This window comes from Stegostoma tigrinum, chromosome 20 (assembly GCF_030684315.1).
Source record: "Stegostoma tigrinum isolate sSteTig4 chromosome 20, sSteTig4.hap1, whole genome shotgun sequence".
In the NCBI taxonomy this organism is placed as follows: domain Eukaryota; kingdom Metazoa; phylum Chordata; class Chondrichthyes; order Orectolobiformes; family Stegostomatidae; genus Stegostoma; species Stegostoma tigrinum.
Genome location: NC_081373.1, coordinates 29947367 through 29963785, shown reverse-complemented (window position 1 = coordinate 29963785; position 16419 = coordinate 29947367). Strand labels below are relative to the sequence as shown.

Here is a 16419-nt window from a genome sequence, read left to right as displayed (position 1 = left end):
AGTAACTCTACTGAAAGTCCAGTGTCTTTCTCATAGGTATCCCAAATTTCCAGGTAGCACCAGCAGTGTTCAAAATTATTAGCCAGATTAAACACAGTATCAGAAATACAAATATCTGCATTCAAACTATATGGACCAGAAATGCAATTATTTGATTTTGTTTTTAAGATGTCTGTACTGATGAGATTTCCATGTTTTTTAAAAAAAAAGTACCATTTAAATTAATTTCTAAAAGGAAGATTATTGTTCTATTTATAATTGTGCATCCAATATTTATGTTGTGACCCCTGTTTAATATATGAACATTGTTCCTTGCACATCATCTGTACTACTGGTTGCAAAATATTTTTTCATGTTACATTATTGTCCAAAATAGCCATTGATTAAAATATTTGTGTGGTTTTTCTGTATTGTCATGGTATTAACTTTAAATATTTTTGTAAATATTTGCTGTTAAAGTGAAGGTACCTGTGCCTGCTTTTAAGGATAATTGTGCTTCTTTGGCAATCAATTGTTAACATCATGATCGACAAGGTCACTTGTAAAGTGGTTAAGTGTCAAGTTTTTTTTTCACTCAGCTGTGTCCTGGAATCTTTACTAAGCAAAGTTCTTCAGTTGTACAACATTGTTACTTTTTGATTTTCAGTCCCAGTAATCATTTTTTCCCCAGCTGTTAAGTGATGCTGAATGGTAAGGCTGCCCCCTCAAGGAACTGACTATATGAAAAAATCATTTGGAGTCTTAAAACACAAGCAAATGGTTTTCCAAGCTAGATATGTACCCATGTGTAAGAGAAGTCCAATTATTAACGCATTACGATATCCCATCCCACAATATGGTACTTTCCATTGATCCTAGAGGACCAGGATAATTTAAAAAAAAAATTTTGGAGACCGTGGTGTCAGTTACTTAGGTAATGAAAAACTGGTGAGATACTCTGATGAAGGGTCTAGGCCCGAAACGTCAGCTTTTGTGCTCCTGAGATGCTGCTTGGCCTGCTGTGTTCATCCAGCCTCACATTTTATTATCTTGGATTCTCCAGCATCTGCAGTTCCCATTATAACTGAGATACTGACTTGATTAGGGGATGAAGGTTTGGGGCAGTGAGAGATGGCCTTTCAGGTATAGTCAGTCTGTTGTATTTTGGACTAGATACATGGGATGTGAATCTCCTTGAATCTTGCAGCATTATTGGGTCACAATTGAATGTAATAATATATGACAGGATTAGAAATACTCTGGGATCGGCTAAAGCTTATTGGGATTGCCCTTTAATGGGGTAGAAAGAGGAGATAATTACGTCCACATGTGCTTGTACTACCCAGATATTGCACATCATTTTGGGACAGAGTAAATCATTTTCCATAAAAATTCCCACCAATACCTTCTCTCAAGAATGTTGACCAAGCAGTATAATCAGTTTTCTGTGTAGCAAAAGTTTCTTCATTAATTTATCGTTTTCTCTCCTTTTTGTCTAACGTTTTTGAGTCATAGTTACATATAGTAATTCTTACAGAGTAATTCAAAAATATCTCTTTGGCTATTTTGATTATTTCTGTTTTCTTCCTGCTATAACATTCTGAAAAGTTAAGAACTGTAATAATATTTTCCTTTGTCATCTCGCGCGTGCATGTGCACACACACAGGCACACACACAGATACACCCTTTTGTACCATTAAAGTCCAGCCATCGTAAAGGAATATGACAAGATGTTAACCTGTCCATTCAGACCTTTCTTCATTATTTCTCATTAATCCTGTCCCTCAACCTCAAGATTTGTGCTCCTAGTAATGAATTCTGAAGGCCTTAATCAACCAAGCTTGGAAGAAACATAAATTTAGTAATCTACATACGATTACTTTCTTTCAGCTATCCTGTAAGTCAGCTCTGCAGCTGTTCGAACAATTCTCTTGTGTTACCTGAATCAACACCCCTCTACAATAAGTTCCCTTAGCATATTTTGTTTTTCTAGTTCATTCCTTTCAAACAATCAGCAGATAGAGCAAAAACAACACTGACTTTATTTACTGGAGAAGTTAAAGGAAATACTAATAGTGAAACTTCAGTTTTGTTTCTCACTTTGAACCCACAAAGTACAAGCATTGCTTAAGTGAGATGTCAGTGGAACACATTAGCGATGTCAAATGAGTTGCATTTTTAAAGTTATTCTAAAATTTGAGGACAGAAAGTTTATTACTTCACATTTGAACCTACTAAATTGACCATTGTAACCACAGAAGAAATTAATGTTCTAAAATGTCATGTTAAGGAAAAACATTAGCATGGGGGCAAGAAAACTAGCTCTTGTAGAAATGTTGTGGCTTACAAAGTATTTCACTGAGAGTAAGTCACTCAATTCATGCCTTTTTTTGATCATTAATGTATTCACACTTTTTTAGGCTGTATTCTGATTACTTGTACTTCATAAGCGCGAACAAATCTGTCGAGGACTTCCATGAAAAAGTAAAAGATTCACTGCAAATATTCGATGGATGTTTGATGCACTCTTCCCTTCGATCCTGTGTGTACAACTGCACCGTGAACTCTGCCATGCCTGTAAGTACTTTTTAGTGACAGTCTTTTAAAGAGCAAGTGCCTCTGTCCATCAAAATGGATGTGCATTGATAAAACAAAATTATTTGTGATCCTCTGGCAATAATACCTTTTGCTGTCCTGTGGCGTAGGGGTAGTGCCTTTGCCTCTGAATTACAAGCTCTGGGTTTAAGTCCTTCTCCAGGACTTGAATGGTCAGGGAAGGTGCCTTGACAATGTGGCCAAACTGCAAATTCTTCCAAACTACATCAATAGTGGTAAGAGCGGGCAAAATTTCTTGTCAGCCGAGTGAAAATTGGAGCTGAAACACAACTATCTTTAGCTTTGCACTATAGCATGTGTGAGAATTGCATGTTGCCACAGAAACTCTCGTATCTTATGGTAGAGGGATGGAGAGTGTAGGCCAGTTGAGCACTTAGATCAAATTGCCTTCAGCGCAGAGCTCATTCTATTTGGGCACTGAATGACAATCCTGTCATTGGACAGAGAACTGAAGAAGAATATTTTACTCTATGGTGCTATGCTGAAGTCATTTATTGCCTTCAACTAAATTAATTGTTGTAGTTGAAAGGAACACTACAATTCTGAGCTAGTTGGTTAAAAATTGCAGCAATTCATACTGCCAATGCATTAAATTTCCAGGCACATAAGCTGAAAGAGGCATATGGAAAATAGATGGTAATGAAAGTTTCTGAAATGTTGTTATAGATAATGAGTGATTAACTAGATTGCTGTGATAGATTCATTATTAGTAGTTTTAATTACATTCTATGCAGCAGCTTGCAAACATTGTATTTGTTTGTGATATCTGTAAATGATCTAGAGGAAGGTGTAGGTGGTCTGATCAGCAAGTTTGCTGATGACACTAAGATTGGTGGAGTAGCTGATAGTGAAGGGGACTGTCAGAAATTACAGCAGAATATAGATAGACTGGAGAGTTGGGCAGATAAATGGCAGATGGAGTTCAATCCGGGCAAATGCGAGGTGATGCATTTTGGAAGATCAAATTCAAGGGCAAACTATACAGTAAATGGAAAAGTCCTAGGGAAAATTGATGAACAGAGAGATCTGGGTGTTCAGGTCCAGTGTTCCCTGAAGGTGAAAACGCAGGTCAATAGGGTGGTCAGGAAGGCATATGGCATGCTTTCCTTCATTGGGCGGGATATTGAGTACAAGAGTTGGCAGGTCATGTTGCAGTTGTATTGGACTTTAGTTCGGCCACACTTGGAGTACTGTGTACAGTTCTGGTCGCCACATTACTGAAAGGATGTGGATGCTTTGGAGAGGGTGCAGAGGAAGTTCACCAGGATGTTGCCTGGTATGGAGGGTGCTAGCTATGAAGAGAGGTTGAATAGATTAGGATTATTTTCATTAGAAAGATGGAGATTGAGGGGGGACCTGATTGAGGTCTACAAAATCATGAGGGGTATAGACAGGGTGGATAGCAAAAAGCTTTTTTCCCAGACTGGGGGACTCAATTACTAGGGGTCATGAGTTCAAAGTGAGAGGAGGAAAGTTTAAGGGAGATATGCGTGGAAAGTTCTTTACACAGAGGGTGGTGGGCGCCTGGAACGCATTGCCAGCGGAGGTGGTAGATGCAGACACATTAGCGTCTTTTAAGATATATTTGGACAGGTACATGGATGGGCAGGGAGCAAATGGACTCAGACCATTAGAAAATAGATGACAGGTTAGACAGAGGATCTTGATCGGTGCCGGCTTGGAGGGCCGAAGGGCCTGTTCCTGTGCTGTAGGTTCCTTTGTTCTTTGTTCAAATTACCTCGGTACCACTTCCATCCATTTCATTTTGAGGTTCCTAAGGAAGCAGCAGGTCTTATAATGGGCAATAACTCCCTGCCTCTGAGTCAGAAGCTTCAGGTTCAGATTGCTCCCCAAGGATGATGCCAAGGAAAGTGTGTTTTGTAACAAGGGCAAACAGATCAAGTATAAATCTTTCTATCATTCCAGTATATGCCGTGGCAGGGTCTAAAAGCTGGAGAGGTTCTTGATCAGTCCTGTGATGGAACAAAATTTAAGCCACTACTATGGGGCTTCCCAACTGGGGTCACAAGTCCTGAACTGACAGCAGCCGTCTGGAGTTCTGACTGAGTTCCAACAGCTGTACTCTCACTTTAACAAGCAGGCCTCTGTCCTCCTCAGTCTCCTACCAGCCTCTATCCTCTCCCTGAAGGGCCTTGATAGTTTTCAAGCTTTGAGTTGGGAGTCACAGTTGGAATAAGTTTAGGAAATTTATTCCCAAATAATAAACTTATTCCCTGTTATGGACTGGACCAAGTGTCCTCAAAATCTATTAAGAAGATAGCCTAGACCCTAACTTTTTCTTATTTTATAAGTAAGTGTAAAATGTTGCATTCCTGATGCAGTTCAATTTGTCAAACTACTCGACTTTTAAGTAAAACACTTTATTTTCACTGTAGTGTCAAAATACAGACAAAATAAAATAAAAGAACTGGCTTAACTGTAACTCTATCAAAATGCTTAAAATAATATACATATTAACTACTAAACACACCCTTGGGAAATGCAAATTCAGTACGATTGTCTCATGTGCAGTTCTGGTAGCAGGAAGAGAACCCCAGCTTTCATGTGTAACGGAGAGGGGAATAAGAGCTTCTACATTCAGCTTCAGGACCCCAGCAGCTGCTGAAAGCTAAAATTAAAAATCCTAGTTCTTTGGGAGTTTGTCCCACCCATTCAGGCTGCTTCTATTGTTCATATCTTTCTTAAGAAAAAAAACAAGCTGTCAAACTCTGTTTACTTTATTGGCTTTGAGCAGACTACTCATTTCTTCTGTCTCAACCTTCTGTTGTTTTAAAAAAAAGAACAAAATACACCTCTTAAAGCCATAGTATGATCACACTTTCCTACCCCACCAAAAAACATGTCAATATACAAAGATGGCGTCATTTTTAAAAAACACTTTCGCCTACTCATTTAGTACACTGCAGTACATATATGTTACATTGATTCTAAGCATGCAAACATTCACTCCTACAGTCCATTTCAGTTCATTTTTCTCCTGTCACCAAATGCAGTCTGGAATTTTTATCCCTAAAAACTTTCCTGAAACTTTAGGGGATTATGATCAGTATATACAATTGTCTCGGGTGAATTACTGACAATATAAATGTTGAAATGTTACACCACCAACACCAAATTTAAGGTTTCTTTCTCAGTTGTGGAATATTTCTGATAATTATTCAATTTTCTGGAAAAGTACCCAATAGATTTTTCTATCTTCATGTTCTTCTTGGAAAATAAAGCACCAACATACACGTTAGGTAGGGTGGGCAATGGCCTAGTGGCATTATTGCTTGACTATTAATCCAGAGACCCAGGTAATGTTTTGGGGACCTGGGTTTGAATCCTGTCATGACAGATGGTGGAATTTGAATTCAACAATAATCTGGAATTAAGAGTCTAATGAAGACTGTGAATCCATTGCCCATTATCAGGAAAATCCCATCTGGCTCACTCATATCTTTGAGGGAAGGAAATCTGACACCCTTACCTGGTCTGGCCTACATGTGACTTCAGACCCACAGCAATGTGTTTGACTTTTAGCTGCCCTCTGGTCAATTAGAGATGGGCAATAAATCCTGTTCTAGCCAGTGACACCCACATCCCATGAATGAATTTTTAAAAAATCACTCACATCGATAGCCAGCTTGAATGGCTTTGCATAATTAGATGTGGCTAACACAAGGGCAATGGCTTTCAGGTTGTCAAATGTCTTCTGACCTTCCTCAGTTCACTAAAATTTTCTACATTTCAAGTCAGGCAGTGGAGCAACCATACTGCTAAAATTTGGGAAAAACCTCTAATAAAAAAACCATTCAGTCCCTGGAATCATAGTACTTCCCTCTTTGTCAAAGGTATGGGGAATTCCCCAATAATCTCTGTTTTCACATCCCATGGTTCCAGTTGGCATGTCCCAATAGCTTAGCCCAGGAATGTTATTTGGGTTTTTGCGAATTCATTCTTAGCCAGGTTTATCATCAAGTCTGCCTCCCTAAGTCAAATGAGCAATTCCAATAGATGCTGTACATGTTCCTTCCCTGTGTGACCAAAAGCCACCAGATCATTGATGTACACCACAGAATTGGGTGACCCTGAAATTACTTTATTGATTTGTCTTTGAAATGTGGCTAGCACATTTTTTGTGACAAATGGTATGACTTTAAACTGGTACAGCCAATTTGGCATCACAAAATGAAATTTCCTGCATTCTTTCAGATAAACCTGCCTGCCAGTATCCTCAGAGTAAATTCAACTTTGATGTACAAGTTGCTTGTCCCACCTTCTCAATACAATCTTTCAAATGTGGAATAGGATATGAATCTGATTTTGTAACTGCTCAACTTTTTGAATGTGTGCCAATTTTAGCGGGTTACGTCTACAGAGATATTTCTTAATTGGAACAGCATTTCCTGTATCTACATCATGCACAATTAGATTAGTACATCCCAGCTTATTCCTACATATCTCCCCATGTGATTTGTAATAATTTTTTCAGGTCATTTTGATTTTCCTCTGAAAGGCCACTTATCCCATTTTTAGAGAACTTCCTCATTCCAATTAAGTTTGAGCAATGTCCAACTCAGAATCATCTGAACTTAGTTCTTCACTCTGTGTTGTAAATTCTCCTTTTGCTTTCCTTCCCTACCAAAATACTTATGAGCATATTCACATGACACACACAGATTTCTTTGTATTTAGCATTCTTATCAAATAATTCTCCTCAAACAATTTCCTTTCAAATTTGATAAGGCCCACTTAACCTTGTCTATCTCTGGGAGTAACACTAACACTTTATCTCACTTAGCAAAATTACAAAGTTTTGATCTCTTGTCTATTTCCTGTTTCATCATATGGTGTACTGTTTTCAAAAGCTGTCCGCCGTCCAGATAACTCACACACTATTTAGTCTTTCCCTAAAGTTTGGCATACAGACCACATATGAGGTCTTTGAACTCACCAATTCCTCTTCTAATTAGTTTCAGTGGTCCTCTCACCTCGTGCCCAAAAACTAATTCAAATAACATCTCTAATTGCTAACAATACAAGTGGGATTCCTTTATCCCAATTCTCTGGATAGTCTGAGTGTAAGCCCTCAAAATGGTCTTTAAAGTTTGATGCCATTGTTCTAATGCTCCCTGTGATTCTGCATAGCACACAGTGGACTGAATTGATTTATTCCTAAGCTATCCATAACTTCCTTGAATAATTTTGACGTAAAATTTGACTCTTGATCCTATTGTTTTTATGTGGGTCATCCATAACTAATAAAACTAGTAACTTTTCTAAAATCCTTTTAGCTGTCATTCTGCAAAATGGAATGGCCTCTGGAAATCTAGAGGACATAAGCATTATGAACAGCAAATTCTGATTCCCATCTTTTGTTTTAGGTAGGGGTCCTACGCAATCAAGTAAGACTCTTGTAAAAGGTTCCTCAAATGTAGGAATGGGTATTAAGGGTAATAAAATGTGAGGCTGGATGAACACAGCAGGCCAAGCAGCATCTCAGGAGCACAAAAGCTGACGTTTCGGGCCTAGACCCTTCATCAGAGAGGGGGATGGGGGGAGGGAACTGGAATAAATAGGGAGAGAGGGGGAGGCGGACCGAAGATGGAGAGTAAAGAAGATAGGTGGAGAGGGTGTAGGTGGGGAGGTAGGGAGGGGATAGGTCAGTCCAGGGAAGACGGACAGGTCAAGGAGGTGGGATGAGGTTAGTAGGTAGCTGGGGGTGCGGCTTGGGGTGGGAGGAAGGGATGGGTGAGAGGAAGAACCGGTTAGGGAGGCAGAGACAGGTTGGACTGGTTTTGGGATGCAGTGGGTGGGGGGGAAGAGCTGGGCTGGTTGTGTGGTGCAGTGGGGGGAGGGGATGAACTGGGCTGGTTTAGGGATGCAGTGGGGGAAGGGGAGATTTTGAAACTGGTGAAGTCCACATTGATACCATATGGCTGCAGGGTTCCCAGGCGGAATATGAGTTGCTGTTCCTGCAACCTTCGGGTGGCATCATTGTGGCAGTGCAGGAGGCCCATGATGGACATGTCATCAAGAGAATGGGAGGGGGAGTGGAAATGGTTTGCGACTGGGAGGTGCAGTTGTTTGTTGCGAACTGAGCGGAGGTCCCAAAACCAGTCCAACCTGTCTCTGCCTCCCTAACCGGTTCTTCCTCTCACCCATCCCTTCCTCCCACCCCAAGCCGCACCCCCAGCTACCTACTAACCTCATCCCACCTCCTTGACCTGTCCGTCTTCCCTGGACTGACCTATCCCCTCCCTACCTCCCCACCTACACCCTCTCCACCTATCTTCTTTACTCTCCATCTTCGGTCCGCCTCCCCCTCTCTCCCTATTTATTCCAGTTCCCTCCCCCCATCCCCCTCTCTGATGAAGGGTCTAGGCCCGAAACGTCAGCTTTTGTGCTCCTGAGATGCTGCTTGGCCTGCTGTGTTCATCCAGCCTCACATTTTATTATCTTGGAATCTCCAGCATCTGCAGTTCCCATTATCTCTGATACTATGGGTATTAAGGGTACTGGTTTTATCACTGCCTGAGGTTTTCCAATTACCTGACATGTCTGGCAAAAGTCAAGCTTATCCTTATGCAGCCCAAGCCAAATACAATTTTTTTTGTGTTTTGGTTAGAGTTTTCTTTAGTCCCAAATGACCTACTACTGTAATTCATATGCTACCTGCAACACCACCTTTCTGCAACCCACCAATAATACAACTTAATGAACTTCTGCCTAATTCTCATCTGCCTGACTATGTGATGGTCTCTATTTCCTCATCAAGGCATTGTTTTTAAGATAACAACATTCTGGGAAACAGTCAGATTTTTCTTCTGTGTACACTTTTTGATACAACTGCTTTAGTTTTTCCTCTCTGTTGTAATTCAGCTAATTTCTTTAAACTAAAAATATCTACTTTGTCCTCCATGTGTTCTTGTTTGTTTTTCCCCCAACCATTTGGTTAAACATAGATTCTAATAATTGAACTTCAATATCCTTATCTTCGTTCTTTGATTTCACTTCCTGTTTCCACCTGTGGTTTTATGACCTTGTTATCATACCATTAGAAAAACTTGCTGTAGCACTTCAGTTGCCTGATTTTTTTTTAACCGGCTTTTCAACCATAATAAGCATCACTCCCACCCGTTATCCAGTTCTATCATTACCAAGGATAAACTGTGTTTCCGGAACCAAGAATTTCTCTATTGCTTCTACAACCTCTTCACCATTTTTCACTAAACTCTCCAACCTCACTTTAGAAAATGGAACACTGCTCTTCTCACCATGAATTCTGCATATTACTGCCGTTTCTGGCAATGCACCTTCTGAATTAAATATCTCCTTATCTCTCATCACCAAAGATTGACTTACTTCTCCATGTTTTAAAATCTTAATTTCTTCACCTACTCCTGCCAGCATGCACGTGTAAACCTTACTCACGCAAGTAAGTTCTTGTGTGACTCAATGGTTTGTAGTTCTCTGGCTTATCTCCACTGCCTTTCTTTATCATCGGAAACACATTACCTGTTCTCCAGTCCTCTGGTATCTCCACTATGACCAGAGGAGAATTAGGAAAGAGAGCACAATGTTTAGGCTTAATGGAAATTCAGGAGATGAGATTCTTGAAATAGTGAAATTCAGTTCATATTAGTTACAGTTAAAGCTCATTTGAATGAAAGTTTCAAAAAAAAAGAACAAACAAGCAAATGAAAAAGAACAATAAAGTAGATGGAACTGATTTTGACAACATTAGACATGAAACCTGCAATACAAACGTCAAGGGAAAATGCATGTTCTGTGGGTCCTGGCCTCAGCTTTGCAGAAGCTGCAAAGATATTTTACTAACTCAGAGATCAGTTGGTAGTTATCTGTTAGAAATGAGGAGAAACACAACTGGACAGAAAAGGAAAACAAATTCAGTAATTTAATTAAATTTTATTTTTTTTTAAATGGCCTAACTTTAAAATAATACACTTGGCAAAGGCAAATTCAGTAAAATACATTGTCTCACATGCAATTCTAGCAGCAGGATGAGAATCCCAGCTTTCAGATGTAACAGAAAGCGGAATAAGATGCCACCTACAGCCAAAAACTGAAGTTAAAAATCCTGGTTCTGTGGGAACTTGACTTCACCCATTCAGGCTGTTCCTATTGTTTGAACTTAAAGAAAAAACTCAAGGCCTTAGAAGCTGCTTGCTTTATTCTCAGTAGCTTCATCTTTTTTCTAGGAAAACAGAGACAAAATACAACTCTTAAAGCCGTAGTTTCATCACATTTCCCAATAATTGTGGCTGTTCAACTATCAATATCTATAGATCCAAACTATAAGATGCATAGAAAACTGCCTGTTATCACTTACAGATTCATGTCACAGCAATTAAACTAAGTGCATTCTGTGCATCATTAAAATTGAATTAGTAATCAAGATGCCTTGCTTGGTACCTCTTCCGTTATGATAATCAATTGGATATACAAGAGTGGTCTGAGCCATGTACTACAAGCTGAGCCTCACCCTGAGATCTGAAGAAGATAAACGGACAAACTGCCACTTGTCATCACTGTAGAACTGCAGCAAGTGACCTAGATGTGGCTTTCTGCCATAGCACTTCTGAAAAGATCTACAGTAAGCTATCAATGCTGAAACTATCATTTGAATACCATCCAAGCTGAATGAATCTGACGTACAAATACCTGTTGACACTTTAGAAAATTAGGTGTTAATGAAGTTTTATAATATTTGACCTGAAGGCTTTCTTGCCAAATGTTTTATTCCATTCCTTCAAAGAGTCTCCATTTCTCTTTTTATGATATTGTTCATGAATACAATTTACTTTGACAAAGAATCAGGCCCTATTAAAGGGAGGAGTGTTTACTGGTGCATGAAATGTTTTTGACCCTCATTATCAGAGAATCATACAATCATACGGTGCAGAAGATGCCCTTCAGCCTATTGAACCCGTTCTGACGTGAGAAGCACCTGACATTCAAAGTAATCCCATTTACCAGCACTTAGCCCATTGCCTTAAACATAATGATGTGCCAAGGGCTCATCAGGGAATTTTTTTAAAGGGTGAGGCGATTTGCCTCTCCTAACCTCCTCAGCAGCATATTCCAGACTGTCACCACCCTCTGGGACGATAAAAGTTTTTCTTCACATTTCTCCCTAAACCTCCTGCCTCTTACTTTGAACCCGTGCCCCTGCATGAGTCCCCCTTCAACTTAGGGGAACAGGTTCTTCACTCTGTCCGAGCTCCTCATAATCTTGTACACCTCAATCAGGTTGTCCCTTAGTCTTCTCTGCTCCAATGAAAACAATCCAAGCCTATCCAATCTTTCTCATAACTTAAATTTTCCATCCCAGGCAGCATCTTGTTGAATCTCCTCTGCACTCCCTTCAGTGCAATCATATCCTTCCTGTAATATAGTGTTGAGAACTGGGCACAGCACTCTAGCTGTGGTCACCAAAGTTCTGTACAGCTCCAGCATAACTTCCCTGCTTTTGTAATCTATGCTTTGATTATAAAGGCCCATGTGCCTTTTAAACCAACCTACTAACATGCCCTTCGGCCTTCAGAGATCTGTGGACAAACACACCAAGATCCCTTTGTTCCACTGAACTCCCTAGTATCATGTCATTCATTGAATACCTCTTTGTTGAATTACTCCCTCCCAAGTGTATCACCTGGAACTTTGCAGGGTTAAATTTCATCTGCCCATTTGACCATCCTATTTATGTCTTCATACAGCCCAAGAGACACATACCCTCACTGTTAACTGCCTGACCAATTTTTGCGTCATTCTCAAATTTAGTAATCTGAAACCCCACATAGTATTCTATGTTGTTCGAGTAAATGATGAATAATAGGGAACCGTGCACAGATCCCGGTGGTACGCCGCTGGACACTTGCTTCAAGTCACTAAATCAACCTTCTGTCATTACCCTCTGTCCCTTACAACTGAGCCAACTTTGAATCCACTTTATTAAATGACTCCATATCCCATGCGCATTTACCTTCTTGATAAGCCTCCTTTGTGGGTCCTTATTAAAGGCTTTGCTGAAACCCATATAAAGTATATCAACTGTGCCACCGCCATCTACACGCTTGTTGACCTCTTCAAAACAAAAACAAAAACTCAATCAAATTGATCATGATCTCCCACTGATGAAGCTGTGCTGACTATCCCTGATCATTATTTGCATCTCCAAATGGAGATGGATGCTCTCCTTCAGAATTTTCTCCCACTGACAAGTGACTCAATGCTTTGTAGTTCTTTGGCTTATCTCCGCTGCATTTTCTTAATCATCAGAAACACATTAGCTGTTTTCTCCACCCCCACATTTCCCATAGCATTCCCCCATGACCGGAGGAGAGTTAGAAATTTGAGTCAGTGCTCGTATAATCTCCTCCCATGCTTCTCACAGCAGCCTGAGATACAACTTATCCAGAGCTCTGGAGAATTGTCCACTTTTTAAAAAGGATCATATCTCCAATTCCTTGTCCTTCCCAATGTCAATTTTGCTTAAGCACCTTGCAGTCTGTCTCCTGGGTTCCATACCTCCTTCCTTATTGTCTTGGGTGAAGAAGGATATGAAGAATTGCTCCAACACTCTACCAATGTTCTCTGGCTCTATCCACAGACTGGCCATTTTGTCCCTAACAGGCCTTAGTATTTCCCTGGTTATTCTCTTTGCATTGATATATTTACAGAATATCTTGGGGTTTTCCCTTCTTTCACCAACTAGAGCTTTTTCATATCTCCTCTTTGCTTAAGCTCCTCCCTGCTCTCCACTAATGCCTCCACTGATTCGTTCCCCTTGTACTCACTAAAAACCTCCCTTTTCTTTCTCGTCGTATCTTGACTATCTCTGGTCATCCATGGTTCTGTGGGCTCATTATTCCTTTCTATCACTCTAGAAGGAGCATGTTAGAGTTATACCCTATGCATTTCCTTTCAGAACGACTCCTCCACCCTACGGCTGCTCTGTGAATTTCCCCAGTAGTAGCTGTTTCGAATCTACCGTGGCCAGATGCTACTTAATTTTACTGAAATCCACTTGTCCCCCAATCCAAAAAGATTTTTGTGCTTGTCTGTTTCTTTGTCCATAATAAACTGAGCCGTAACATGATAAAATTTTTCATTAAAATTCTCCCCATTACCACATCAAACTGTCTGGCTTCAATCCCCAGAATGATGTCTAAAACAGCTATATTCCTTGTTGGACCCTCAACATAGTGGACTAAAAAGTTCTTTTGCATAAATTTCAAGCAATTTCACTCCATTCAAGCTCTTAAAACTATGTTCATCCCAGTTAATGTTTGGTAAGTTGAAATCACCTCTTATAATTACTACTCTTTTGTTATTATTTTTACAGACCTCTGTGAATTGTGCACAAAATTTGCTCTTCGATTTCCCACTGACTTTCTTGAGTATTTATAATAACCACCTCGCAATATATCTGACTTTTTTTTATTCATAAGCTCTACCTCCAAAACTTCATTCAAAACCCCTTCCAAGATATTAACCTCTCCTTACTGCAGTAACTGACTCCTTATCTAATAATGCAATGCCTGGTTCTCTTTCACCCCTTCTCTGTTTTGCCTGATGATTCTACAACACAGAATATTGAGTTGCCAATCCTGCCTGTCCCTCAACTACATCTCTGTGATGCCTTTTATAGTACACCTCCATGTGTCAAACATCGCCACTAACTCCTCCATCTTACCTGTGGTATTCCTGGTGTTAAAGTAAAGATAATCCAGCCTTGCATTCCCCTCTTGAAAATTAATATAGCCTTTGACCTGATTGTTTTACTGTATGATTCTGTGCCTTCATTCTGCTAACAGTCTGTGTCCCCTCCTCCAGCTGAAAGTATGGGTCCCACCTTTGCCATAAATGGCCTCAGTGATCCAAGAATCTAAAGCATTCATCTGCACTGTTCTCGTATTTTTGTGCTCACTAGCACTTGGCACTTTTTTTTTGTGATAGCAACCCAAGAGGTCCTGCTGTTTTGTCTCCTGCCTAGCCCCCTGAATTCTTGATACAAGGTCTCATCCGTCTTTCTACCTGTGTCATTGGTACTAACATGTACCATGACCTCTGCCGTATCATCCTCCCGCTTCGTGACACCCTTCAGCCATTCAGTGACATCCTGGACCCTAACACCAGGGAGGCAACACAATCCTGGAATCCTGTTGGTGCCACTGTGGCCATCAATCTGTTCTGACTGACGAATACCCTACTGCCCATTGCCTTTCCTCTTTCCTCCAGCGTACTGGCTTGTGCCCTGGAAATGTGCCAACACGGAACAAACCATGGCTTTGTGCTCTCCTGCCGTGACAGAACCCTTTAAGGTGTAAACACATTCTTTCTAAAATATATAAACCAGAAAAGGCCCTACTCTTGCTTAAATTGTGACTTAAGATAATTTGGAAATACTCAGCAGGACTTACTGTCAAATTAGCTGCTCCCATTTGACACATATCACTTTCTGGACTGTAATGTCTGGCCTACTTCTGCCCCACTGGACCCCCAGGTTTACCATACATTGCACCCACTGCTGCTACTGCTCTGAGTGTGCTCAATCAAAGCCTTACTCCTTAGATATTTATCTGGAATCTCCCACTGCTGCTTACCCTCCAGTTTGCATTACTCAGCTCTGACCACCACCACTCTGAGTATGGCCAGCAACATCAAGCCACAGCTGACGTATAGAACATAGAACACAGAATATTACAGCACAGTACAGGCCCTTCGGCCCTCGATGTTGTGCCGACCTGTCATACCGATCTCAAGCCCATCTAACCTACACTATTCCATGTACGTCCATATGCTTGTCCAATGACAACTTAAATGTACCTAAAGTTGGTGAATCTAGTACCGTTGCAGGCCAAGTGTTCCATTCCCTTACTACTCTCTGAGTAAAGAAACTACCTCTGACATCTGTCCTATATCTTTCACCCCTTAATTTAAAGCTATGCCCCCTCATGCTCACCGTCACCATCCTAGGAAAAAGCCTCTCCCTATCCACCCTATCTAACCCTCTGATTATTTTAGATGTCTCAATTAAATCACCTCTCAACCTTCTTCTCACTAACGAAAACAGCCTCAAGTCCCTCAGCCTTTCCTCGTAAGACCTTCCCTCCATACCAAGCAACATCCTAGTAAATCTCCTCTGCACCCTTTCCAAAGCTTCCGCATCCTTCTTATAATGCGGTGACCAGAACTGTACGCGATACTCCAAGAGTGGACGCACCAGAGTTTTGTACAGCTGCAGCATAACCTCTTGGTTCCGGAACTCGATGCCTCTATTAATAAAAGCTAAAACACTGTATGCCTTCTTAACAACCCTGTCACCCTGGGTGGCAACTTTCAAGGATCTGTGTACATGGACACCGAGCTCTCTCTGCTCATCTACACTACTAAGAATCTTACCATTAGCCCAGTACTTTGCATTCCGGTTACTCCTACCGAAGTGCATCACCTCACACTTGTCCGCATTAAACTCCATTTGCCACCTCTTAGCCCAGCTCTGCAGCTTATCTATGTCTCTCTGTAACCTACAACATCCTTCGTCACTATCCACAACTCCACCGACCTTAGTGTCATCTGCAACTTTACTAACCCATCCTTCTATGCCCTCATCCAGGTCATTTATAAAAATGACAAACAGCAGTGGACCCAACACCGACCGTTGCGGTACACGACTAGTAACTAATTTCCAGGATGAACATTTCCCATCAACTACCACCCTCTGTCATCTTTCAGCAAGCCAATTTCCGATCCAAACTGCTATATCTCCCACAATCCCATTCCTTCGCATTTTG

The 16419-nt window shown here is 40.7% G+C and overlaps 1 protein-coding gene across 7 annotated transcripts in view; it reads left to right on the top strand.

Moving 5' to 3' along the window:
- Positions 1–16419, top strand: part of chst15 (carbohydrate (N-acetylgalactosamine 4-sulfate 6-O) sulfotransferase 15) — an 85502-nt gene that overhangs the window by 58147 nt on the left and 10936 nt on the right. For all 7 annotated transcript variants that reach the window (XR_007249574.2, XM_048551375.2, XM_048551373.2 and 4 more), the window contains one exon: positions 2401–2557. Coding sequence is in view for 6 of the 7 variants with exons in the window: in XM_048551375.2 (XP_048407332.1) it covers positions 2401–2557 (157 nt within the window). In the remaining variant the exon portion in view is untranslated. The remainder of the gene's footprint in view (positions 1–2400; positions 2558–16419) is intronic.